Raw genomic sequence first — 24,573 nt, 5'->3', positions numbered from 1 at the left:
TACTAAACAGGTTTGTTTGGCTCTGTCTCCTACCTCTCTTTGTGGCACTATACTGTATCATACAGACATATCCAGAGCTTAAAAATACTAAGTTTGGTGTTTATCTGTTCACAGTAGTGTATCTCCAGCTGCTCTTACTTGATACCTAGGCTCTCAGCATCACCAAGTGAAAAATGAAGATTTTGCCCCAAAAATGTTGTCGTTTTCCTGGCCTTGCTATTTATGATGCTTAGAGACTTTCTTTCGTACTTGAGGCATCAGAATTTGTCTCACTATCATCCTCTCCCTTCTAATTTTATTAAAGCTTTCTAGGCTACTCTTTTATCTGTGTGTCTTCTAGGAGGCTGATCCTAGAAATGCTGCCAGGTCTGCAGGTTCCTTTTTCTCCAAAACAGCTTCCCCAGGCATCAAGAAAGTCTAAACTTTCCCAGTGTTTCACCATTCACACAACTTGCTGTCTCCTTGTCATCACCGTCTTCTTGTTTGCACAATGGACTGTTGCTGGGGTTTTGCCTGTTACTTATTTTGCATCACAGATCCATGTTATTTACTGAGTTGTCAAGAGAAGTGAATTGAAACCTATGCAACAGAAGATGTATTTCAGTGTATGAAATAAACCACTATCTAGATGTCCACTCAGAGCAGATGTTTATTAATCTGCACAGGTACAGTACTTCCCAGGCCAAAACTATCATGGCATCTGCAAAGAATTATCTAGAAATAGTATTTTGATTTTGCACAGCATACTGGATGAAAGGAGCTCTGGACTGGTAGGAAACTTTTCTTACGAGACACCTTGTATATAACTCTGCTTCATTAGCAGGAGGCTGTATTCATATGCTTAATTATAAAGGAGTTTTAAAACATCTGTCTTGTTTTAGTCAGATTTCATATCTGAAAGCACCACTTGACCTGTCTTCAGAAAACTATAAAAACTCTTCCATTTCCTTCTCATATTTTTCTGATTGAATTGTTATTGCAGTCAGAAGAGTTAATGTCTGACAGTGGGGTATTTTATTCTGAAGGAAATGTACTCATAGAATAAAATTGGGGGTTTTGTTGTTTATTTTTGTATCTGCTATCGTGCCAATCAGGGTTTTTGCATTATCACTGGCAAGGAGATTCTGTGATAGGTGCCTTTGCTGCTTTTGTGGTGTGCAGCCTGGAAACATCTTCCTTTTCCATACTGGCTCTAACTCTGCCATGATGCAAATTGTGCACTCATTGTTTTGTTCCAGTACTGCTGCTGATTTAGTAAACATTTTTTTTATTTCTGCTTTTTATTTTTTCCTTCCTTTGTCTACTGAACAGACAGAAAAGGCATTTCTGTCCATGCATTCTAATGAATGTTGACCAATAGTAGAAAACTTCTAAAACATGGGTTCTGATGCTTAGTCAAATGCATGTAGATGAAGTTGTGAAGCTGTCTCTTTCCTAACAAAATAGTATGGTTCTCTTCCCTTTTGATTTAAATTCAGGATTTAAAAAACTGCCTATTTGTATTAAGAAGCAGAAAGCACCATTAGATGTTAGCAGCAGTAAACAGTCAATTTCTTCAAAGTTAAAATTCCTATGGCAAAAATATTTTAAATTTTTTACCTTTCCTGTTGAACTGCAATCTGGTCTCTGGCAGCATTTTAAATCACCTCTGTAGGTAGTTGTGTGTAATTGCATGTGGCTTTGTGACATGTTGCAAAATTGCTGAATAGCAACAGAAGCAGCAGTCAGAAGGACTTGAAACAAGAAAACTGTTGCCACAGCAGGTTGCTGTAGCTGAAGTGAGGTAGTGCAGTGGCAGAATCTTCTCTCCTTGGCAACACAGTCTCCTAAAGAGCAGGTGACACAGAAAAAATCTTTTTCATTCCTGCAGAATCTGGAGGGGCATCACATACATCTAGTCTGAGGGCAGTAACAGAGAGAAGGAAGTCATCAGAGACTCTCTAAGGAAGTGATTTCTTTCCCTGTAAAATTTAGGAAGCTGGGTATTCTAACATTTCAGAACCATGCTGAAGGGCTGCATTTTGTATTTTATACCAGTTCCTACACAGTGAGATTAATCCTTTGATTAAGACAGCAATGCTGTAAATTTGGCAAGCCACTCTTTCCACATAACTAAGCATGACAGGCCCTTTGGTTGTGCAGAAGTACAGAGCTTCAGTACTTCCCTGTGGCTGTGTTCAGAAAATGGTGGAGATGATCCCTTCAGGAAAGCATGCAGCTTCAGGTTTTCCCATGTATTGCTATATTTCTCCCATTGCTTATGAGCAGAGAAATAAGTGTCATTAAAACTAAGTCAATAGTCCATGTAATTCAACCTGCATGTTACCTTGTCAGGCTCTTTAAAAACAGCGTGGTGGCTTGCAAGCAGAAAAGCTGTGTGTTGTTGAGGTGAGGAAAGCAGTTACGGATTTCTTCTTTCCGGACTTTCATAGCAGGCATGTCCTCTTCAAATAATACTGACCTAATTTATTTAGCCTGCTTTGTAAAATATGTGCAAGGGTCATAGTATCAGGAATGAAATCTTTGTTGTTGACCGTGAAGCAGAATAATACGAGTCAAACACATGCTGCACGAGAAGGGTGCTCAGCTATGCAGTCACTTCCCTGATTGCGATGTCATCTCTGAAGTGGATGTTGGTATATGCAAGTAGCATAGTGGCTTACAATGCTTCTTTTTAATTCCCAGCCCTTTTTCCCAATGTATTTTTAATTCATTCTCCTTAATATCTTGTTACAAATAGGTTAATGATCCTGCTATGAGGGGAGGCAATCTCTTTCCAAACCAGCTGCCTGGAATGGATATGATAAAGCAGGACGGAGATGCAACACGGGTGAGAAATTACATACATAGGCATACATGGGCAACAGAACTATGAATATACTGTTGTACAGTATCTTTTTACTTAAAAAGTTAAAAGCAGCTGGGGTAATACAGCAATTAAGTTTTTTGCAATTTTTTAATTCCACTTTCAGTGACATATGTAGCAAGTTCCTTCTTTAGATCCCACTGGCATTATCAAAGTGAATAATGCAGAGTACATTTACATTAACAGAGTACATCATTAAATTAACAAACATCACATTCAGCAGTTACATATAGTTGTGTTTGATTTTTAGAGACCAATGACGTGACTATTTGCTGATGATGGGCACTGCTGCGTTCTTAACGCATTTCATGTTTCATCCTGCTGAAGTGTTTTTTCCGCTTGCGTTACGCTTTGGGCAAAAAAGATCTCAATAATGATTTATTACTGTCTGTACAGGGCTTCTTCTTCAGAGAAGGGCGGTAGAACTGAACCAATTTTCACACACATTTCCAACTGACAGGCTAATTAGCGTTTGCTTAGGCCCAAAACCATTTGTATTCCAGGCAGCAGCAGTACTAGAGGAAAGACATTGTGGAGTTCTTGGCGTGTGCCCAGGTACATGAGGTGGTTTTTACGCCCCCCCCCCCTCAAAATCCGCAGTGGAAGGGTTGTTTTTTTTTTTATGGAAATAACTCTTAATTTTAAGTAAGTTTTCTACAGCAAGCCCAGGATTTCCAGACCGGCCCCTCGCCCAGGCCCGTGCCTCCCGTGTCCCGCCCCCCGGGGACGCGGGGCTGCCCGGCGCTGCGGCGGGACGCGCCATCTCGCGGCTGCCGCCCGCCAGTGCCCGCCCCCCGCGCCGATCCCTGCTCCTGCCCCCGCTGCCCGCTCCTCGGGGCCGGAGGGCACGGCTCGGGACTGCCCCTGTCCCGGGCTCCCTCGGGTGATCCGAACGGGCAGCGCGGAGCTGTTACTCCGATGGGAGTCACTTCATAACCTGCTTGAGGTCCAGCCCCCCCCGCACCCTCGTTTCCTGTCATCTCCTTGTCAGTGGTGTTGAAATCGGAAAGATTGAACTAAATAAACAATACATTTCAACGATACTTTTCAAGGCCTTCTGTGATTGCAGAGGAAATTGTGGTGAAGTCCAAACCGTGGTGTAGACAGCTTCCAGAAGGCAGCCTAGCAGCATTCCCATGGACCGGCAAGAAAGCTGCCTAGTGCCAGCGCTGCCCCTGGGCAAACTGCGCCTTCCCTGTGCACCCCCGGAGGCTGTGAGCAAAGGGCGGCTCCTCCGCTGCAGCCACGGGGTACAAGTGAAAAGCAGCCCCAGGGGAGGAAAAAAATGGGTTTGGCTGGATTGGCTCTCTGACCTGACTGACCACAGCACCCTGTGGGTGCAGCAGTTTGCAAGGGGACGAAGGGAGAGGCACAGATTGAGCCACTGGAAGGGATGGCCTTAATACAACTGTGGAAACCACATCCTGAGGTTTTTTTAAATTAGAAAGTATAAGACAATCAACTCGGCTGAAAACAGCTTGTACTCTGCCTAAAGATACTTCGAGAGTATTAAGTATGAAGTAAAGACCATCTCTAGGGATTGTGAGCTGAAGCTTTTTTCACTTTTTTAGACCTTTTTTCTCCTGATTCTTGAGTGTAATAGAGCAGTAACACAGGGAGATTTTGCACTTACTCCAAGTATGAGACGTCTGTTAAAACATACTGCTGTGCCTTTAGCCAGAGTCTACAAGAGGCAGATGATCCCGAATTGTTATAATGTCCATAATAATTGGAATGAATTAAGGACCTAAGAATGCAGTGAAATTAACCCCCTGCTGATATCACTGGAATTAAATCACAGGTCAAGTGTATCAGTGAACACAAAAGTCTAGCTTTATGAATTCAAGTTAATGTCCCAGGTTTAAAATAGTACCCAAATGTGTGATCGACGGTGGATGCCACAGTCCAGCTCCCACTCACCTATCCATCTGCACTCTCGCAGGAGGAGGAATTCAGTTGTCTCTCTCCAATTTCTCTTTTTTTCTTTTTTTCTGCAGAAATACTGCTGACCCTGAGGGTGGTTCGGTTTCTTCTTTCTTCAGCTGACTGGGCTTACGGCCCCAAATCCTTCCTGGTTCGAAGAGCTGCGTCTGTTTCATCGTGACCCAGTTGAGCGGCCGGCACCGGCTGCCCGCTGCCGACAAGCCTCAGCCCTGCCTCCCGAGGGGAGCCGGGTGGTCGGGGCCAAGGAGCAGGCTCTTCTTTGACAGTCTGAAGCTAGCGTACAGACAGTTGCTCAGTCTGTTCACTGCATTCACCTTAGTGCAACTTAGATCTCTCCTGCAAAGTAAATGTTGACAGGCAACCTTCATAAACCATGTCAGATTGAATGTATTTAAATGTATGTATTTAAGGAAAAACAACCATGCTCTTGTTCTGTTTCTGTTTAGTTCTAGACCTTGGGGTTTGTTTTTTTTTGCTTTTGTTTTCCCTGGTGCAAAGGATTCAGTTCCGTCTGAAAACTGGTGTTTTAGACTAAGGCCTGCATTTTGGGGCGGAGAGAAGGCGTGGAGGAGGGTGTAGAAGCAACGTCTGGTACATTTAGAGACCTCCAACGGGCATGTTCCACTGACAACGAGTGAGAGAAGATGAACCGATGTAGAAAACTATACAGACCAATTTTGAATGGGGTTTAAGTTGTAAAACAGATTAAAACTACCCTGTGAGAGGGCTGTTTATAAGGGGCGTTTTGGTTGGGCTTTGTGGTTATGTTTATAATGCAAGTCATGAATCCAAAAATACAAGTTGGTTACATTGTTACTTAATTAAATGCCTAACAATCAGCAAATCCTGATTTATTATTTTTTTACCTGGCTCTCCTGACCGCTGTCATCTTCTTCTTTCTAATAGAGTAAAAAAACAGGTTACTCCTTTATTTCCCTAAATGTGTTTCTGGCAATCTAGATGGCCAGTTACTGGATGCTGAACAGCAAAGTTCGATGGTAATGCATGTACTGATTATGGTAGTGGCAGAATTGGTGCATAATATCAAAGAGCTCAACATACCTGCTTGAAAGCATGATAATTTCTGGTTCCCATCCCCTTATCTGGGAAAATAACAATTCCTGTAATACCTATAGCAGATATCACTACAGACTTCACCGCTATCGTGTGTTTCTCATTATTTTAAAGCAGTGTGGACTACGAGGACGTTTTGTAAGGTACATAAAATCCAGTTTATATGTAAACAAGCAATAATTTAAGTTGAAAACCTAAGTGTTTTACTTGTATAATTTTTGTGAGATATACATGTTGTGAAGTTGATTACAAATGAGGTACTTCAGTATTAAATTAGATATCTTCTTAGCCGTGTGTGTCTCCTGGAAAAGTGTTTTGTAAAGGATCACAATGCCTTGATTAGACCTAATTTGTAGGCTTGAGACTTCTCATTTTCTAAACCTTGTGATTCTGCTCATAATATCATGTAATTAACCTCTATTATATGCAGCCACTGTAGGAACCAGTTCTTGATTTTTGTATGTTTATATCCTTTCGTAACAAAACTGTTACTAAGCAGGCCACTGTTAGGGGGTGGGGGGTTTTCCTTGCCCACTGTGGTTGGAATAATCTTTTACTAAACTGACATCAGTTTCTGATGACTTGAAATATTAAGAAATTGATGAGTTTCACCTGTTTTCCTTCCGCTGACCCCCAATCTACAGACTTTCTTACCTGAATGCAATTTTTTTTATGTCCTGTAAAATGCAGCGCATTTTATGATATTTCCTCAGCCATGCCTGTTGGGAGTAAAAGGTTTATTCTGTTGCCATTTAATTTGATTTGGTTTTCAGGTAGGAGTTTCAATTAAATAGCAGCTATTTAATACTAAGGCTGAAGAAAATGTAATAAAGGTGGTTTGAAATAGACTGTTCCTGTAGAAGGCTTTTGGTGAAAGCCCAGGAAATGTTCAGTTGTGTTTGCCCTTAAGGAGGGCAGTACCACCATTCTGAAGAAACGTTTTTCAGCTGTCACTGTTCTGTTACCAAACTCAAACAGAATATTTAGTCAGCTGAGCCATCACCTTACCATCTGATAGGAGACCAAAATAACTGTCAGCTCTGAGTGCTCCACAGCCTCATTACTACAATGACAGTTCTGTTAAACTTGCATCATATATCTGACAAAACAAAACAAAACAGAACCTTATATAAGAAATGTATAAATTTTAAGAAATTAACTTCATGCACCATGAAGTGTAAATGAGTTTTAAAATCATTTTACTTCTATTCCGTTATTTTCCAGTTCTTAACCATAACCTCTGCAAATAGATTATTCTTTTTCACAGTGGACAAAGTAGTTCAAATTTGTCCCATTTCATGACAAATGTGCAAACCCTTGTCATCTGTAGTAATTCTGATGCTTCATGATCCATTGCCATTTTGAAAGGAAGGAGATTGTACCTATCACTTTGGCTCAGTTTGGGTTCATTGTGACTTTAGTCGTCTTCTAACTAATGAAAGAAAAAAGTGAGTGAAGGAATCTTCTGATCATATTGATCACTATAGAAACAAAAAAGCCAAATCAATTCCCTTCATTATCAGTATTTTTCATCCTCTATACAGTAAATTTGTCAGCGACAGTACTTGGGTTTTGTTTAACATAACAATCAGTGTTCTACTTACATTACTAAATGTGAAAGGTGCATAATGTGAAAAATAAGCATATATACATGGTCATATGACCTGTTTAAGTGTCCATGTAATGTGGTAAGTTTAAAAAGTGAAGTGAGCTGTTTTGCTACAATGAATTAATTTGTACTCAATCTTTAAAATATTGTCCCGCACCAGTATCCCTTTGGACCTGTATTAATTAAAAGCAATGTTTTTGCAGTTTATACAATACATTTTTTAATCTTTGTTTAAAAGCGGAATTCATATGGGCTTAACAGATGAAATGGGTGGCACAGCTCCACTTGCAGAACCCAAAGATACACAATCAGTTTTGAAATGCAACTTAAGCCATTAATTGTTGGTGTGAATTTAAAAGTTTTCTAGTATTTGTATGGTAGTATGCTGCCTAAGAGCAAAAGCATTCTCTGCACAAAAGAAAATTTACTGTAGTGGCTTTGATTTTAATTAGAATTTCCTCCCTGGTGTTTCTTTGTAGACTAAAACAAAATCTTTTAAGTTTCTTACTACAGGTAAAAGCTATGTGCAAGAACCTCAAAATGCTAAAATCTAGCATAATGCCTTAGATCTGTTTTTAAGTCTTGTATATTCCTACATAGCTGTCTGATGTATTATATTTGTATAGTGAATTGTGTACAATTTTGGAATACGTGCATCATCACTTAATCTTTATGTTGTTCAATAGAGATGATGGACACATTTCTTCAAACATTTACTGTCATTTAATTTTTTTTCCTTTATGTCAATTGTGGGTTTTATTTGTACAGTTCATCATGAAGTTGCATCTGAGATGTGTGTATATGAAAAGATTATACAAGGGTAAAATTAAGCAATATATAAACTATGGTTCTTCAGGAGAAAGCTTACAGTGTTTCAGGTTGTGATTTATTTTCAAAACGGAGTTGACTCTGAACATCACTTTGTTCACCTGCATTGATGTTTGTATTTCTAGTGTGAGCAGTTTATGCAAAGGTAGATATATTCAGAGAAATTTTAAATACATTTATGCAAGTTAATATTGCTTTGCTGATGCTATTTGCTTATTTGATGTTAAATAATGCTATTGTAAATAAAGAATTCTGTTGTTATTGCATCATTTAATAAATTTTAATGCCTTCGGGTTTTACATGGCTTTAGAGATTTCAATGTATTTCTGTTGTGTCTCATTTATTTGTAGAAGGGTATGAGATGTAGTACTAAAGCACTGCATGGTGGATGAAGACTCTTAATTAGTTCCTTTCAGTCACTGGTTCTTCATAGTTGCCTTGGGGATGAGAAACATGCAGTTGATTGTTTTGAGGGGATTAAGTCTCAGGGATGCCCAAACCTCTTCTCCTGTCCCGTTAGCCATGGATAGGTCTCAGCTTTGTATTTCCTGGCTGAGGACCCAGATGACACTGACTCCCTCTCTCTTGACTTTGTTTCCTCTGAAGGAATGAAAACAGGACCCAAATATATTTATCAGAGGAAGCTCCACTGCCCCCAAAGCAGCTCCAGGTCATTGTTAGCACACTCCTCTCCAAAACCCCACCTGTGTCAGTGTCTTCTGGGTATATCCCTGTGTCTGGGTTTTGTGTTCAGCTTTCCTACTGAGCAAACCTGCACATGGGAAAGCAGCAGCCACTTTCCCCAGGCTGAGCAGGGACCACAAGTTCCTGGGCACTGGGCAGGGCTCTGGCAGTCAGGCAACAGAGTCCTGGGCTAGGGCTGCTGAAGGAGACAGCTGCTTCAAACACCCCTTAATAGCTTTGTAGCCAGCAGGATTTGGTTGAGTCATGAGTATTCCAGAGATTACACATTTATTATAATCCTTATGTGATGGGGGACCAATCCTTTGCTAATGTGCCTACAGTGCTAAATTCGTAACCAGACTTGTAGAGCATTGTGGGGGCAATCAAACACAACCCATGTTAGTAAAACCTTGGGTTAATTGGAGCAACTGGATTAAAATTTTTTTTAAAAGTTATTTACAGAACTTTAGAAGGTATAAATGGCTGAAGCTGGAGGCCTAGTGATCAAAATTTGTAGTTTGGGGGATGAAAGGTTTACCAGAGTATGTACAAGGCCTCCTCTTACAAGTAACAGATCACTCCCAACTATCAAATGGATAAACAGCATTGGCTGTAAAGCAGGAGAGAAGAGGTGCCTAGGCAGGACTACTCAAGGTCAGCCAGTATGATTGTCAGTGGCACGAGAAGTCCATGTGTCCAAGGGTGCCCAGGTGTCCTGCTTCAGTGGGATGTATGTTTTTCTACCTCCTCCTCACCTGAGCAGCTGGAACCCTTCTGAGAATCATAAGAAGATTCTGGCTTTAAGAGCAGCAATGGTTTAGGCACAAGGGACAGGCCAGATGACAATTTAAATGTCATCCAGCATGGCCACTGCCCTGAATTTTGGCACTAAAGGCAGCAGCACGCAGTGGTGTAGGGGGCTCTGCACATGGGAAGGGGCTAAGATAAGCTTCAGACTCTCCTTCCACTGGAGAGCCAGAGGTCAGGTTCAGTCACGGGGGCAGCAAGAACCTTAAATGCTTCAGTTCACACTGAGTATGCTCAAAATTAACCACTCAACCACCACTCACTGAGATGGATGAAGAAGGAAGAGAAGGCTGGGGAAACAGACATCCCCCATCCTCGTACAGCTGCTGGGGAGGTGGCGTTGCTCTACTTGAATGTGCCCAGGGATTTCTCCTTAGGAGATGTTTTTGGGAAGATAGTGGAGAGGTGGGGAGACTCACCCATTGCCCAAAAATGTTACTCCCAGCCCAGTTTCAGGCTACCATTCACTTCATGACTTCACGCAATCGCTCAGAAGGCTGGGAGGACTCATGGTGAACCTGTGGGAGTAATTTACTTGGCTCCCTGCAAACTGCAGGCAAGGGGCTTTGAGAGACAATATATCCCTGCCCTTACTCCTGTGCCCACTCAGTGACCCACTCCAGTGAAGGGGGAGCATTGCATCCATACGGCAAGATTGGTTTGCTCCAAATTTCAGATCGGCTTGCTCCAGCTTTTTCTTGCGCACTTGTTTTTCAGTTAATTGTCTATCTTCCGTGTGTTTGGAATGGGAGGAGAGCAGTGGATTGTTTTAGTGAAGTCATTGAAATCTTAAGGGTACAGCTAATACTCAAAAGGAAAGTTAAAGCACTTTAATATGTTATTTCCCTTTTTTTTAATAGTCCATATCAGCAGAGGCTGTCACTCTGCTGCTCCCTCTCATCTCCTATAGCTGTATCTTATTTCTGACCTGATCTAAACAGTAATTCGGATTATTTGCGTGGCAGCATCTGGTGCCATGACTAGGAGTCTTACACTGATGCTGTAACACAATGTTGGTGTAAGTGCTGGGCTCCCAGGTGGGAAGCTGGGCATCAGGGTCTGTTGTGGCACTGTGGTCTTCAGAGGATCAGGAGGCTGCTCGTAGGTGTAACCCGTGCCTTTGGGAATGTGTAGGAGGTGCAGTGCTTTAGGTCTGGGGTAAGAAAGATGTAGAGTGAGAGTAAGAGTGATGCTGAAGGGTTTGTGTTCATGCTGAGAGGACAGGAGGGCTTGGGATGCAAGTTTTTGGATCAAGATTCTGAATCAATCCAAGAAGATGACACCTGTGTTAGGCCATTTAGGCGACTGAATGCTATGCAAGCAGCCTGCAGGGATGTCCCTCTGCTTGTCTTTAGTATGCATCCCCACACCGCTGTGGAGAAGGAATAGCCTCCAAAATCCTTTGAGGAAGAGGAAGGAGGGGGAAGGGAGGCTGACAGACTGCTGTGATACATACACCTTGCTGGTCACAGCTCTCTGCTCTGATGGGGGAGCAAAGGTGGGAGGTGGCCAAGAGCCCTGTGCTCTGGGTGGGTGGCTCTGGCTTTGGGGGACACATGTAAAGTGCCACTGAGTAAGGTGCTAAATACCAGCAGCCATGGCAGCAGCTGCTGGTGAAGCAACTGGGGACTGCTGGACAGTGAAGAAGAACCCAGGGCTGATTTGAAAGCTTTTATTTTTGTAGCCATAATTTCAGAGTGAGTTTTTCCTTCACATTATTCCCTCCTCACTGCTGGCAGCAGGGATGCTCAGCACTAAAGGGCATCTGACTGACCCAAGTGTGTGTGAGCTGGAGATTTCCCCTCAAAAGTGAATTGGTGTTTCTGTTTATCCCTCTTTTTCACAGACAGGAGGAGATCTATTTCCCTGGCCTGGCTGAAAACACCAGACTAGCACCTCGAAACTGGCTTTATTTTTACAGAGCTGCTCCCCTGCCATGGAAAGCAAAACCAACCCCCAGCTTCTCTTAGAGACCGAATTCCCAGTAGTTTCAAAGAAAGAGCTGGAGCATCCCATTGCCATGGGGCACTGGCCACCTGCTGTCTGGCAGCCCATGGGGGCAGCTGCAGGAGCAGCCCTGGAGAGCTGGGCGCCCACAGGGACAGGCTGGCTCAGACCTGGCTCTGCACGGCTGCACTTCTGCTCTCCCCTCGTTGTCTGTGCAAGGTTGGGACTCTTTTAGTGCAATAAATGCCTTTAACCTCTATGGAAATGAAAGCCTCTGAAAAATATCTGCAATATAGTGGCAACGGTGCCTCAAACCCTTTTCTTCTCCTGGGCTCTGTGCCATTAGGCTTCTAGAAAAGAAGGAATATTTTTATCTCTGGACATGTCTACAATTTGACTAATTATGAGAATTTAAGAATCTCACATTTTGTTTTTTTGCCTCCATTTCTCCAAAATCTCCAGTGTAGCCATGTCTCCCTCACAAGCCCCTTCCCCTCTTCATAAAATCATAGAATCATTAAGGTTGGAAAAGGCCTTAAAGATCATCAAGTTCCAACCCCCTTGCCATGAGGAAGGACCCCTACCACCAGACCAGGTTGCACAAAACCTTGTCCAACCGGGCCATAAAAACCCTCCAGGGGCAACCCATTCCAGTTCTTCACCACCCTTATAGTGAAGAATTTCTTCCTAATATCTAACCTATATCTCCCCTCTCTCAGTTCAAAACCATTACCCCTTGTCCTATCACTATCTTCTCTGATGAAAAGCCCCTCCCCAGCTTTCCTGTAGCCCCTTCAAGTACTGGAAGGCTGCTATAAGGTCTCCCCAGAGCCTTTTCTTCTCCAGGCTAAACAGCCCCAGCTCTCTCAGCCTGTCTTCATAGCAGAGGTGCTCCAGGCCTTTGATCATCTTGGTGGCCCTTCTCTGGACCCTCTCCAACAGGCCTATATCTTTCTTGTGCTGAGGGCACCAGAGCTGTACACAGTATTCCAGGTGGGGTCTGACCAGAGCAAAGGGGCAGAATCACCTCCCTGGCCCTGCTGGCCACTCTTCTTTTGATGCAACCCAGGATGCAGTTGGCTCTCTGGGCTGCGATTGAGGTTTCCTGTGCTGTGACAGCTGGACACAGGGTAGACACAAGATTCCAGATTGTCTGGCAAAACTTACTTTCTAAAGGTAACTCAAACTTTTCTGTGCAATCGGAGCTCAAAGGCTTAGTCTTGTAAATCTAATTAATTCTGGTGTAACTTTTATGCTGTCAATGCTGCATCAATAAAACCCTGTAAACTATCTGCCTGAAACTTTCCTAAAGCAATACGGCATCAATTTTGTCTTACAAATAACAGAGGTTTGGAACACAGAGAAAGTAAAAACAATGTGGGTGACAAAAAAAAGTCAGGCTATTTAAGCTAAGGGACTATCTGAAACCAGTTTCAGAAGGCTGCATTCCTATCTTCTCCCTAAGCTTCCTGTGCATATTGGCTGTCCCCTGGTGTATTCAGTACTTTTGTATTGCAAACAGAGGTTAGGATGGAGAATGAGGCTGTAGGCAGGAGAATTAGCCCAATAAATTTAATGCAAAGTACATAAATGTTCAAATGCAAGTCTGGGGACAAAGCTGCACTATGCTGACTGTGGAAGGGGTCTTGAGAGCTGGGGGAGCCTGGATCAGTTCTGGGTCAGTATTGTTGTGTTTACAGTCTTCTTGTGTATGTCCTGAGAGAAAAAAAAAAAAAAAAAATCCCCAGGCAGCTGGTGATTCCTTTTCACACTCTGTAGTTTGGAGCACTTCACTGAGGCCAGATAAGAAATAAGGACTGGAAGGACTGCTCTTCACCTCTGGCCAAGTGCAATCAGCAGCTGTGTCTTCAACCATGATCTCTCTGTCTGAGGCTGATCATAGTAATTCCCGATACATCCCTTCTTTGGGACAGAGACAATGTTTTACAGAAGAGGATTGCATGGAGCTATGGTAATTAATTTTTATAGCATGCCATAACCACTGAAAAGGCATGTAAACCTCCAGGAGTCAGACCTGGCCGTGTTTGTTCCCTACTCCAGCTGTGTCTGTGTGCAGTTTAGCTTGTGCTATGCTGCAACCCACAAAGCCCTGTGCTGTCATGCTGAGGGGGAGCCATGGGTGCAAGTTCCCAAGGTCTCTGCAGTGCAGCACAGCCCACCCTGTCCCTTCCCTCCATGCCTGCATGTGCAACGTCACCCAGGCTGGACACTGGCAGAGAATGAGCTATCCAAAGAGGAGCTCTGCAGTAACCCATCCTGCTGGTGCCCTGCCTGCCATGGGATGTTGACCTAGACAAAAGGTTTCTATATCTCCCTGCAACAGGAGGTGTGACATCTTGCAATGGCAAGATGCGCACCTGGGCCCCTGGGTCCTTCCCAGCTCCCTTTTTGACAGCAATTGCAGCACAAAGCCACATAGGAGGAAGGGGACACTAGAAAGACAAACCCCACAAAAAACAGGATGAGACTCTGCAGAAGGTGTTCACCCAGCACCTTTGCAAAGGGCTCTCATAGCCTGAGTGCCCTGAGGGGTTATGCTGTGGTAAAGGTTCAGGCTGCTGAGGCTGGGTTATCTTCTGAACAAATGGCTATAACCTCAGTGCAATACCAAGATTCAGCTGCTCTTCTTCTGTCCAAAACTGGGTATTTAAACTGGGTATACATACAATGCCAAACCAGTGTCAACAGAACAATGTTTGAAAGCAGGAGATCAAAGAAAAGTACCCACTGGGTGCCAGTGGGAAGAAGATTAAAACCATCAAACATCAGGATTACCAATATATGGATGTTTATTAAGCATCTAGATAGTAACTAACAGTTGCTACATTTGATGTAACTTTATTCAGATATTTCTGGGTAAGAGTATGTAAAAACTTGATAGAATCATAGAACTGTTAAGATTGGAAGGGATCTTAAAGCTCATTTAGTTCCAACCCCCCTGCCATGAGCAGGGAACCCTACCACTAGATCAGGTTGCACAAAACCTTGTCCAACCTGGCCTTAAAAACCTCTAGGGATGGGGCATCAACAACCTCTCTGAGCAACCTATTCCAGCACCTCATCACCCTTATAGTGAAGAATTTATTCCTGATATCTAACCTAAATCTCTCCTCTTTCAGTTTAAGACCATTACCCCTTGCCCTGTCACTATCTTCTCTGATTAAAAGCCCCTCCCCAGCTTTCCTGTAGGCGACTTTAAGTGCTGGAAGGCTGCTATAAAATTTCCCCAGAGCCTCTTCTTCTCCAGGCTGAACAGCCCCAAGTCTCTCAGCCCTTCTTTGTAGCAAAGGTGCTCCAGTAGAACGATACCAATACAGGTAATGCTCACTATGGCAATTAAGGCAACTGGGGCAATGTCATGTAGTCAAACGTCCCTGGCCAGGAGGCTGTCAGTGTGCCAATGAGATCCTCAACTAGCTCTGCCCTAAAATCAGCTTTTATAGAGAAAGGTTGCTTTACCTATGAGCAGCTACTTGCAGCTGTGATCTGAAATCAAACCACAAACCACAGGCTGACTGCTTTTTCAGAGAGAACACTAGATTTCCTCTTTTTGGAGATAAGCGCTTTCTGTGGCCTGCAGTTTTTCTGAGTGATGCTTTAATGCTTTTATGGTCTGCAGGCCAGTGTGCATCCTGCAGGCCGGTGCACACCATCCAGCCTGCAGCTGCCAGGAGAGGGAGGGAGAGGGTTGGTCACCACAGCGGCAAAGGTCAGGTGTCTTCTGGTCCCGTTCTGGGCAGATCCCCATATAGGCCTGGTCATGGCGCTTGGGAAATCCCAGCAGGAGCCCAGTGTCCTGCCATTACCCAACAGGCAACGCCAAGCTAAAGCAAAATCACCTCAGCAATGCCCATGAGACCTACAGTTCTTGAGAGCATGCTGCTGTATGCTCAGGTCATCGGAATGTCGTGCATTTTGACTTTCCATAACCAAAACACACAGCTGCAACCCCTGAACCATTCCGTGGGGGCTGCGGGTCCTGCTGGGGAGCAGGGAGGCCCTCAGACAGGATGCTCACCTACTGCGGTAGCAGCTCATCCCCGGGGAACATCGCTCCCGCATCCCGGGGTCGTGCACGGGAAAGACACAGAACCCGCCCGGGCTGCGGCGGAGCCCGTCGGTAGGGGCTCGGAGAGGCGCAGGGCACAGCGGGCTGCAGGTGAGGTGAGTCCGGGAGGCTGCGGGTCCGACACCACCGGCCTCGACGTGGAGGGGGGTGGCTCAGCTCCGCAGGGATTAGCCGCGGCTCCGCCCCAGGGTAGAGGCGCCGGTCGGGACAGCCATCCCCGCCCACCCCCGGGGCTGCGCGACCCTCGGGGCGGGCTGCTCCCGCCCTCCCTCCCCTCCCCGGGCCCATATAGCCGTGGGGGGCCGCCGGCGGCCGGCCCGCTAGCCCCGACGGCGCCGGGCGGTGGAGGCTGGGGAGCGGCTGTTCCTGCACCTCCATTTACCTCCCTCTCCCCCCCAGCCCCCGCAACGGGACCCCGCTGCGGCAGCACCCCTGTGTCTGCCCCTCCGCATCCCGGCAGCTCCCCTCAGCCCCGGGCCTGGCATGGCGCTATCCCTGGCCGGGGAGTCTGTCCCCGGAGACGGAGGAGACACGCTCGGGAGGAGCCCCGCCAGCCTGGCTGCCTACTACCCTTCTTTCCTCCCGGCTGCCCAGTACTTCGAGGCGGCCCCCGACTTCTTTCAGCCCTTGAAATCCCTGGGCGGGCTGCTCCCCGCCTCCCCACCTCTGCCCCCCTTTAGCTTCAGCAGAGTCCCCGCTTTCCTGAGCCAGCCGCCCCCCCTGCCCGCCGAGCCCTTCCCCGGCTTCCCCTTGCCCCTCTACGCGAAGCCGCTGGACCCCTTGTCCCCCAGGGAGAGCTCGCCCAGCGGGGCGGGGATCCCGAGCTCGACCCCGCTGCCCTACCCCAGCCACCCGCACAGGGCCGCCGGCAGCCCCGGGGTTGGCGGGGCGACGGGGCAGAGCTACAGGTACAACTTCACCGAGGAGGAGCTGAACGCGGTGCTGTACGGGGCGCTCCGGAGCAGCCAGCCAGCCGGGAGCCTGCACGCCATCTCGGGGCTCCGGGTGCCCCCCACCAGCCCGGGTAAGGGCTCTGCGGCTTGTGTGCAAGGGGCTGCGGGAGGGACACCGGGCGCAAGGTTGATCCTTCGGGCCGGGTGTGTGGTGGGGTTTTGAACAGTCCCTAGAGGGGTGTAGGGCACGTCGGGCTTCACTTCTTCGCGGTTTGCTTGCTTTACGAGCCCACACCGGGGAAGAAGGAGGGGATGATTTGGGTTGCGGCGGGTGTCGGGGAAGGCAAGACCCTCCCGCGGCTCTGCACCTGCACGGCCGTGGCCGGGTTGTAGAAGAGTTCCTCTTCTGCAGGTGCTGCGGACTCCTCCTCCGCCCCGCTGCTCGACAAGGACTCACTGCAGCTACCCGAAGGTAAGGGCCCTAAGCTGTCTGGGCACCCACCGCTCCCGGCCGCGGCCCAGCCGCGCTCAGCCCGCCCTGTCCCTGCAGGGCTGTCGGTGCTGCGGGTGGCGTACGGGGACGTGTCTCAGCTCGGAGTGTTCTGCACGGACCCCATCCCCAAAGGAGTCCGCTTCGGCCCTTTCCAAGGCAAAGTGGTCAACACCAGCGAGATCAAGACTTACGACGACAACTCGCTGATGTGGGAGGTAGTGGAGGCACCGCGGGGCTCCCCCTGTACCCCTTAAAACGGGGCCTGAGAGACGCTTTTGGTCGCCCGTAGCCTGCAAGGGGATGCACGGCCCGGAGTGGGTGGTGGGATTGGTGTGAGCAGGTCGTCGGCTGGAAGAGTTAAGTCAAACCTGATAAGGTTGTCGCTTCTCTCCAGATCTTTGAATACGGTCGCCTGAGCCACTTCATAGACGGGAAAGGCGCCTCTGGCAACTGGATGTCGCTGGTGAACTGCGCCAGGTTCCCCGAGGAGCAGAATTTGACTGCTATCCAGTGCCAGGGGCAAATATTCTACGAGAGCTGCAAGGAAATCTTGCCGAAGCAGGAGTTGCTGGTGTGGTACGGCGACTGCTACGTGCAATTCCTGGGCATCCCCATCAGCCTGAAGGGCATGCCGGAGGGGAAGAGACCCCCGCAGAACCCCGAAGGTGAGCAAGCCAGCAGTCCCTCGAGGGGCGCTGCCCCTTATTCCCATGGACCGGTGTCTGGCTGTGATTAGATTCTCGTTAAGGGAGGTGAAAGGACTCTGGCATCAGCATTTTCTGGTCGTGTTTTACTTTGAACGCATCCCAGTCCCTCGGTGAGCCGGTGGCGGGGTGGGTGGCTTTGCTGCCCCAACCCTGGGGGTCTGTCCGCCTTCCCGGGGACCCGGCCGTCGTCCCCTCCTTTTCCTTACAGCCTCCAGCCATCCCCAAGAGCAGCTTCCCTTCGGCATCGGGTAGCCGGGGGATTGCCCCAAGGGCTGCTGATGGCTGGGAGCAAGAGGCCCCGATTTCTGCCCCGCAGCTTGCTCCTCGCTCGTGTTTCCCCGGGGAGTTCGAAATGTTCATCTGGCGATTGTAAAACATCTGGTGGGGCTGGGCTGGTCTTGTCTCTGCTCCTCAGCGACGGTCTTTCAGGGGGAGTCCTGTTGTGGAAAGAGACGGGCTTTTGGGGTCATTCCTGATTTGGTCGGGTCTTATTCTAAACTTCATGTTACCTTTCGTGAAATTAACACTCCATAAAGGGAGCCGACAGAAGTCGTTCCAATCCCATAATGCTGATACTGCTTGCAGAAGAAACGTCAAATACACTTCCTCCAGGAGTAGTTCTGCTTATAATGTGCAGAAGGTGTGACGTTCTTGTAAGCGATACCTAATGTACGGAGAGAACAGATTTGTGCCAATGCAGGAAAAGCTGGAGTGGGTAAGGGATGAGTCTGCTGGGTGGAGCAGTAAGCGAGAGGACCAAATTGGCATGGAAATTTGGCATGGAATTTTTTTTGTAGCTGTTGTCGGAAAGCTGCCTGGTTCAGACAGCTGGTAAACTGTTCGTTTCGTTTTAAGGCTTATGGAAAAGTTCCTTTTATTAAATGTAGAAGAGGATGTGTAAACGTTTGAAAAATTTCCCGTGTTGTTGCTAAATTCGGCGGTTAAGAACAGTTTGAAATACAAAAGAAAACAAAATAAACGTGTTTTTCTTCGATAGTATTTTAAAAACGATATAAAAGATGTGCAGCTTATTTTGTTTCTTTCGGGGATGGGAGGTCAAATTTACGGACAATATTGATAAGAAATACGTGGCAATGTTTCCGTGTGGGGAGACGCTTCTCTGTGGCACTGGGCGTCGGTTTTTCACACATTTGATGGCCGTCTATGAGGATAAAGGGATGAAATCTTGTCTTTGCTGAAGTCAGTAGCTAAAACCAGTGATTTTATCAAGCTGTGCCCTCTAGGTTGTTCCCCTCCGTTAGAAAGGCAAGCGCAGCCGTGCGGGTACTTAAGAGATCCGACGTGTGTTTTGTTAATGATACTGTCAGAATCCATTTACTATTATAACCCTTCCCGAGACTTAAAATTCCCAATTGGGTAACAGCTCCTACAAGGAAGGAGATTAGAAATTGCCCCCTTTTGCTGTGGTGTAACGGGGTGGTGGCACTTTCCCTTCTGCCGTACAGAAGCCGGGGAGAGTTTTAAATGCGAGCGCTGCGGCAAGGTTTTTGCCTACAAGTACTACCGGGACAAGCACCTCAAGTACACTCGCTGCGTGGACCAGGGCGATCGCAAATTTCCTTGTCACCTTTGTAACCGATCCTTTGAAAAAAGAGACAGGCTGAGGATCCACATTCTCCACGTTCACGAAAAGCACAGACCTCACAAGGTAGGTGAGCCTGCTCCTGGGTCTCTCTTAAGGAGTCTTTTTGAGATGAGGTAAGATGCTGATGTTGTTCCCACTCCTCCAGATCCCTGACAGTTCCCTGAAAGGAATGCTCTGCCTGTACAGGAAGAGCTTGTCTTGTGCAGGCAGAGTTTAGTGAAAAATTTAATGAATTTATATTGGCAAAATAAACCCCGCAATCTCAATGAGACTTCAAATAATACCAGTATTTCTCCGGGTTTTTTTTTAAATATTTACATGTGGGGGTTTGTTACTTTTTCTTAAAGTGTGGGGCTAAATTGTGTTTGAAGGTGGTCATCAGGAGAGATGATGTCCCATGTCCTTTGCTGTCCCCTTTCAGTCTTAAAACTGACAGACATCCGCAGGAGTTAAAAATGTTTTAAGTTCAAAATGGAGCAGATTTTCAATTGCTGGAAGGAAATCCTTGCTGAGACACTTGCCTCATCTCTAATAAACAAAAATCGGACTTATCCTAAAGGCTGGGGAAGGGCAAGTTCCAGTGCTTGAAGTGACAGTTAAATCAGTCCAGAAAATCCTCCAAATACCTATTTTTATACGTAGTCCTGCAATCGGCAATGTTACAATCTCAGAATATTGCATTGATTTAGTAACACAGATAATTCTATTAAATACAAGGCATTAAATGTAATGTAGTTCTTTCCCACATATTTTTGTAGAGCATTTATTTTTGAATGCATGCAAAAGACATACTTTAAAACAGCAGGAAGAGAAACTGCCTTTGTAGCAGAAAAGATCTACTCAAATAGTAAAGATGTAAAATAAATTTTAAAAATATGCAAAATTAAAAGATGTAAGATGTGTAAGAAATAATAACGTTCTTTCAAGTTTAGTCTTTGCTTAGTTTAGTTTAAGCTTATGGTAGATTATTTATTTCAAATTATTGTAGGGGGAAAATGATTTTGAGGCTCGTACAAAATTCCACGGAATCTATGCAAGTCTCTCCAATTACTTCAGTCCCTTCTCTCTGAACTGGGCTTTGTCCTGTCACTGCTGCCAGCCCCAGAGCACACACCACACCGATGGTAAAGGCAGCAACTCCAAGGGCTGGAGGATCAAGTGCTGCTTGTTTCACTCCTAAGGAGAGGCACTTCTGACAGACCAAGCTGAGGGCTGAGTGATGCGACTGACAACATTGTTATTATTTCAAGAGGTCCTCTTAAAGTATTTTGGATTTTTTAAGGAAGATTTATCTTTTTAGTATAAATTAAAAATAGCAATTGGAGCTTGATATACATTTTGAAGAAAATAAATTTTTTACAGAATATTTAATCTTTTTATTGCTGACAGTGAATATTTTCTGTTGATGCTCTGAAAAAGAATTAATTTTAACAGAACAATTTTAACCACATGCAAAAATAGTTTTGACATTTTACATTTTAAAATGTCTCTTTAAAAAACAATCTGTTCTTAAAACCAGATCAAAATTCTATTTCAGATTGTTGGTGCTTAAATTCAAGTTCGTATGGACGTACCATAAATGTATACATATAGATATATATATCCAGAATTTTATGTAGGAAAATCCATACACACATCAACCCACATACCTAATTTTTCTTTTCAGCTATGCTGTTGTGAACTTCCTTTAAACTTCCCCCCCACCTTCCCTTTGTTGTTGTTGTTGTTGTTGTTTTTTTTCCCTAGTGCTCTGTGTGTGGGAAGAGCTTTTCCCAGTCTTCCAGCCTGAACAAACACATGAGGGTTCACTCTGGGGAGCGCCCCTACAAATGTGTCTACTGCAACAAGGTAAGGCAAAGCCCTCTCCTGTCCTTCCATGTGTCCCCTGCTGCACTCAGCATCACACCACACCTGGAGGGGCTGACTTTCCATGCTCCATTGTCTTTTTTCAGTTTTTGTTCTGTTTTCTTTCAAGAAAATGCCTTCTATTTGCATTGATAACTAGATAAATGAGTAAATATTCTGGGCACACTTGTGAGTTGAAGTGATAGGGCTGACTGAGACTAAAGAAACAGGGTCTGGTCTCCATCTGATGTGGAATTTGTTTTGTCCCATCTCAAAGAGCTGCTGTGGGGATACCGTCTAGAAAAGCTTGAGAACATTTCAAATACCATCCAAGGCAGGCAGCTAGTAAAATATTCCACTTTTTCATCAGATAGGTAGTTTTTTTATATTAGTGACACTGCTTCTGGAGTGCAACAAACAGATTGAGCCCACAAGCTGAAGCTTGCATGATACTACCTTGGAGTAGCAACAAGGCAATTGATGTGCAACTGGACATGGAGATTTCCTTTGAAAAACAAGAATAGAGCCACATAGCACTGATCAGAAATGCTCAGCTGTTGATACCCTTCGCAGCAAGGAGGGTTCAGGTGAGCTCTGCCTGTGGGAGCAGTGACAGCTCTCAGCAGATGGGGAGTGGATGTAGAGGCTGCTGCTGGATGAGTATTGGTAGGGCTCCAGGTGCTGTGGTGTGTCCATGCGATGCAGAAAGCATGGTCAGCATACAGTGAGATGCTCCTGATACTGGAGAGAGTTATTTTGTTTATGACTGGCTGGACTAACACAAAGTTGAGGTGCTCTGTAGTAGAGAACCTTAGAAGAAGCTCCTTTCATTTATTATGTTTTTTCTCTCCCAGACATCCTGAGCACATGTAGGCAGTTTCCAATTAAATGTCATCCTTTTAATCTTTCAATCACAGCAAGAGAAAGCAGGGCTTTGTAGGTTGCTCTGTGAACAGATCTACAACGTGCAAGACTCTTGACCAGCCACTGACGGTTCTGCTAGGACTGTTGCAGATCAGATCAGACACACCCATTAGTCCTTAGGCTGCAGCTGTCCTGGGACATAGCCACTATTTCTGCATGTGGGAAACCAGGAGCTATTTTAAAGCATCCTGACACCAGCTCCTACACAGTTACAATTCTTCTTTGCCTTTTCTACCTCAAACAGTGACTGCTTCTGGGCAGCTTTGCTTTCCCTGCCCCTTTGCTCACTATCTCAGTGATATTGTGAGATTAAAGGAAAAGTCTTGGGCCAAGATCACCATTCCTGGCCCTCAAGGACACTTTGTTCCTGTTGATAGACATCTCCAGGGACTTGTCTGTAGGGATCTCAGATCTGTTTGTGCTCTAAGGTTCTTAGTGAAAAGCTGTCTGAGATTATTGCTCTTTGCTGTGAAAACTTAGTTGTGATGGTTAACAACATAACTGTGTTTAAGCTGATACTTTTGTGTATGGTCTGCAAATAGTGGACAGCCTGAAATTGTCTCTCTTGATAAAAGAATAAATGAGGAAAACATGGGCAACTTTGCAACATTCCTGCTCTTGGCGAGAGGGTTTTCTCCCCAAATGCAGGAAGAGTTTTTATGAGGGGGACAAAGTGTGGTTGTACACCCATGAGGGGAGAAAGCAAACAGGCTGGAATGTCTAACTCCAAGAAGAGCAGAGTATGATGGAGTGGGAAAATGAAACTTGAGAAGATGGATGCTGGACTGACCACACAGATGAATTCTGTCAGCTGAATCACAAGCCAGTGCATGTGAACATGAATGGGCTTAACTGAAAATTAACCTGCATTAAGTCTCCCAAACACAAAGGAACGGCAAAGCTAATTAACAGAATATTGACTTGTTATCCTTTGACATGTAGAGAATATTTACTGGTGTCTCTGGTCAGGAATCTTTCTCTGAGCTTCATTTCACTCCACAGACTAAGCCGTAGCTGCAGAGCTGAATGTGGTAGCTGTTGACTTTGGCTTCTCATTGCCGGGATGTTTTGTTTTTTTTCTCTTAATTATCTGAGGGTGTGGGATCTTTAAGGACTTACTATCAGGGTACATTGCTTCCAATGGGGTCTGGGTTAGCTCAACCTGGGGATTAGGTATGTGAAACTAGATGACTTTCAACTCCTTCTCCCCTCTTTCCCATCCCTGCCCTGTCAGGCATTCACAGCATCCAGCATCCTGCGCACTCACATCCGCCAGCACTCAGGGGAGAAGCCCTTCAAGTGCAAACACTGCGGCAAAGCCTTCGCCTCCCACGCAGCCCACGACAGCCACGTGCGCCGCACGCACAGCAAGGAGAAGGGCTGCACGTGCTCGGTGTGCGGCCAGCACTTCCCAGAGCAGGAGGATTACCACTTCCACATGAAGACTCACTCTGCTCATTAGTTAAAAGCCCTGTGGATGAGTCCTGGACCAGCTTTGTGTGTGTATCAGTCTATGTGCATGTGTCTGTGCATGCTTGTGTGCACACGGCAGGAGGTGACTATGATCCTCACAGAACAGGTCCCAAGCACCTCTGTAGGTATGCCCAGTCTCCAGACAATGGGCATGTTTTTTGATTGCAGGGGACAGTGTGTCTTGCCACGGTAGGTATCTTCATGCTACATTGGGGTCAAGTCCAACATGCTCTACCTCACCCTTTCCTTCCTCTTATCCTATACCCTCATTCCCACAAAATGGAAATACAGGCAGGAGGGAATTTCACCTCCCATGGACCTTTTGTGCATGAATATCACTGTGAGGACTGTTACCGTTCCTCTAATGCACCACATCTATGGACTGCCTGGTATAGTCCATATCAAAGCTTGTGTGATGGACATTTTTATCAAGTGTGTTTCCCAAAGCTCATTCAAACTATTGGTTTTGTTTGGGTGCATGACCAGGTAAGGGGTTTACATCCCCTTAATGTGCAAGCCTTTTAATGGCGTTCTGTTGAAATGTGAACTGCCTCAGAGATACTGGCAGCTGGTCCAGCATATGGGCATTAAATTCCTTCACTTGGCTGCTTGAACACAGGGAGCCCCAGAGCACTGAGACCACCAAATCTTCCAGAGGACCTGGACCCCAGTTAGCCGAGGGGCAGGGTGTAAGACAAGGTAGCTGCACGCCTGTCATGAAAGCTAGCAGAGGTTAGCTTTGCCTTATCAGTTTATTAGAACCAAATATGAAGATATTCCCAA

General features: G+C 45.8%; 2 protein-coding genes across 7 annotated transcripts in view; both read left to right on the top strand.

Moving 5' to 3' along the window:
• NCOA2 (nuclear receptor coactivator 2) overlaps window positions 1-8,640 on the top strand; it is a 190,143-nt gene extending 181,503 nt beyond the window's left edge. For all 6 annotated transcript variants that reach the window (XR_007888563.1, XM_051610141.1, XM_051610142.1 and 3 more), the window contains 2 exons: window positions 2,741-2,830; window positions 4,864-8,640. Coding sequence is in view for 5 of the 6 variants with exons in the window: in XM_051610141.1 (XP_051466101.1) it covers window positions 2,741-2,830; window positions 4,864-4,875 (102 nt within the window). In the remaining variant the exon portion in view is untranslated. The remainder of the gene's footprint in view (window positions 1-2,740; window positions 2,831-4,863) is intronic.
• Window positions 8,641-16,332: 7,692 nt separating this feature from the next.
• Window positions 16,333-23,779, top strand: PRDM14 (PR/SET domain 14). The gene is given in 8 exon segments (XM_051611903.1): window positions 16,333-16,631; window positions 16,710-16,879; window positions 17,049-17,233; window positions 17,235-17,450; window positions 17,630-17,900; window positions 19,409-19,611; window positions 21,295-21,396; window positions 23,552-23,779. Coding segments are annotated over 8 exon segments (1,674 nt in total).
• Window positions 23,780-24,573: the final 794 nt, after the last annotated feature.

This window comes from Apus apus, chromosome 2 (assembly GCF_020740795.1).
Source record: "Apus apus isolate bApuApu2 chromosome 2, bApuApu2.pri.cur, whole genome shotgun sequence".
Taxonomy (NCBI): Eukaryota; Metazoa; Chordata; class Aves; order Apodiformes; family Apodidae; genus Apus; species Apus apus.
This window is presented reverse-complemented; position numbering and strand designations above follow the sequence as displayed.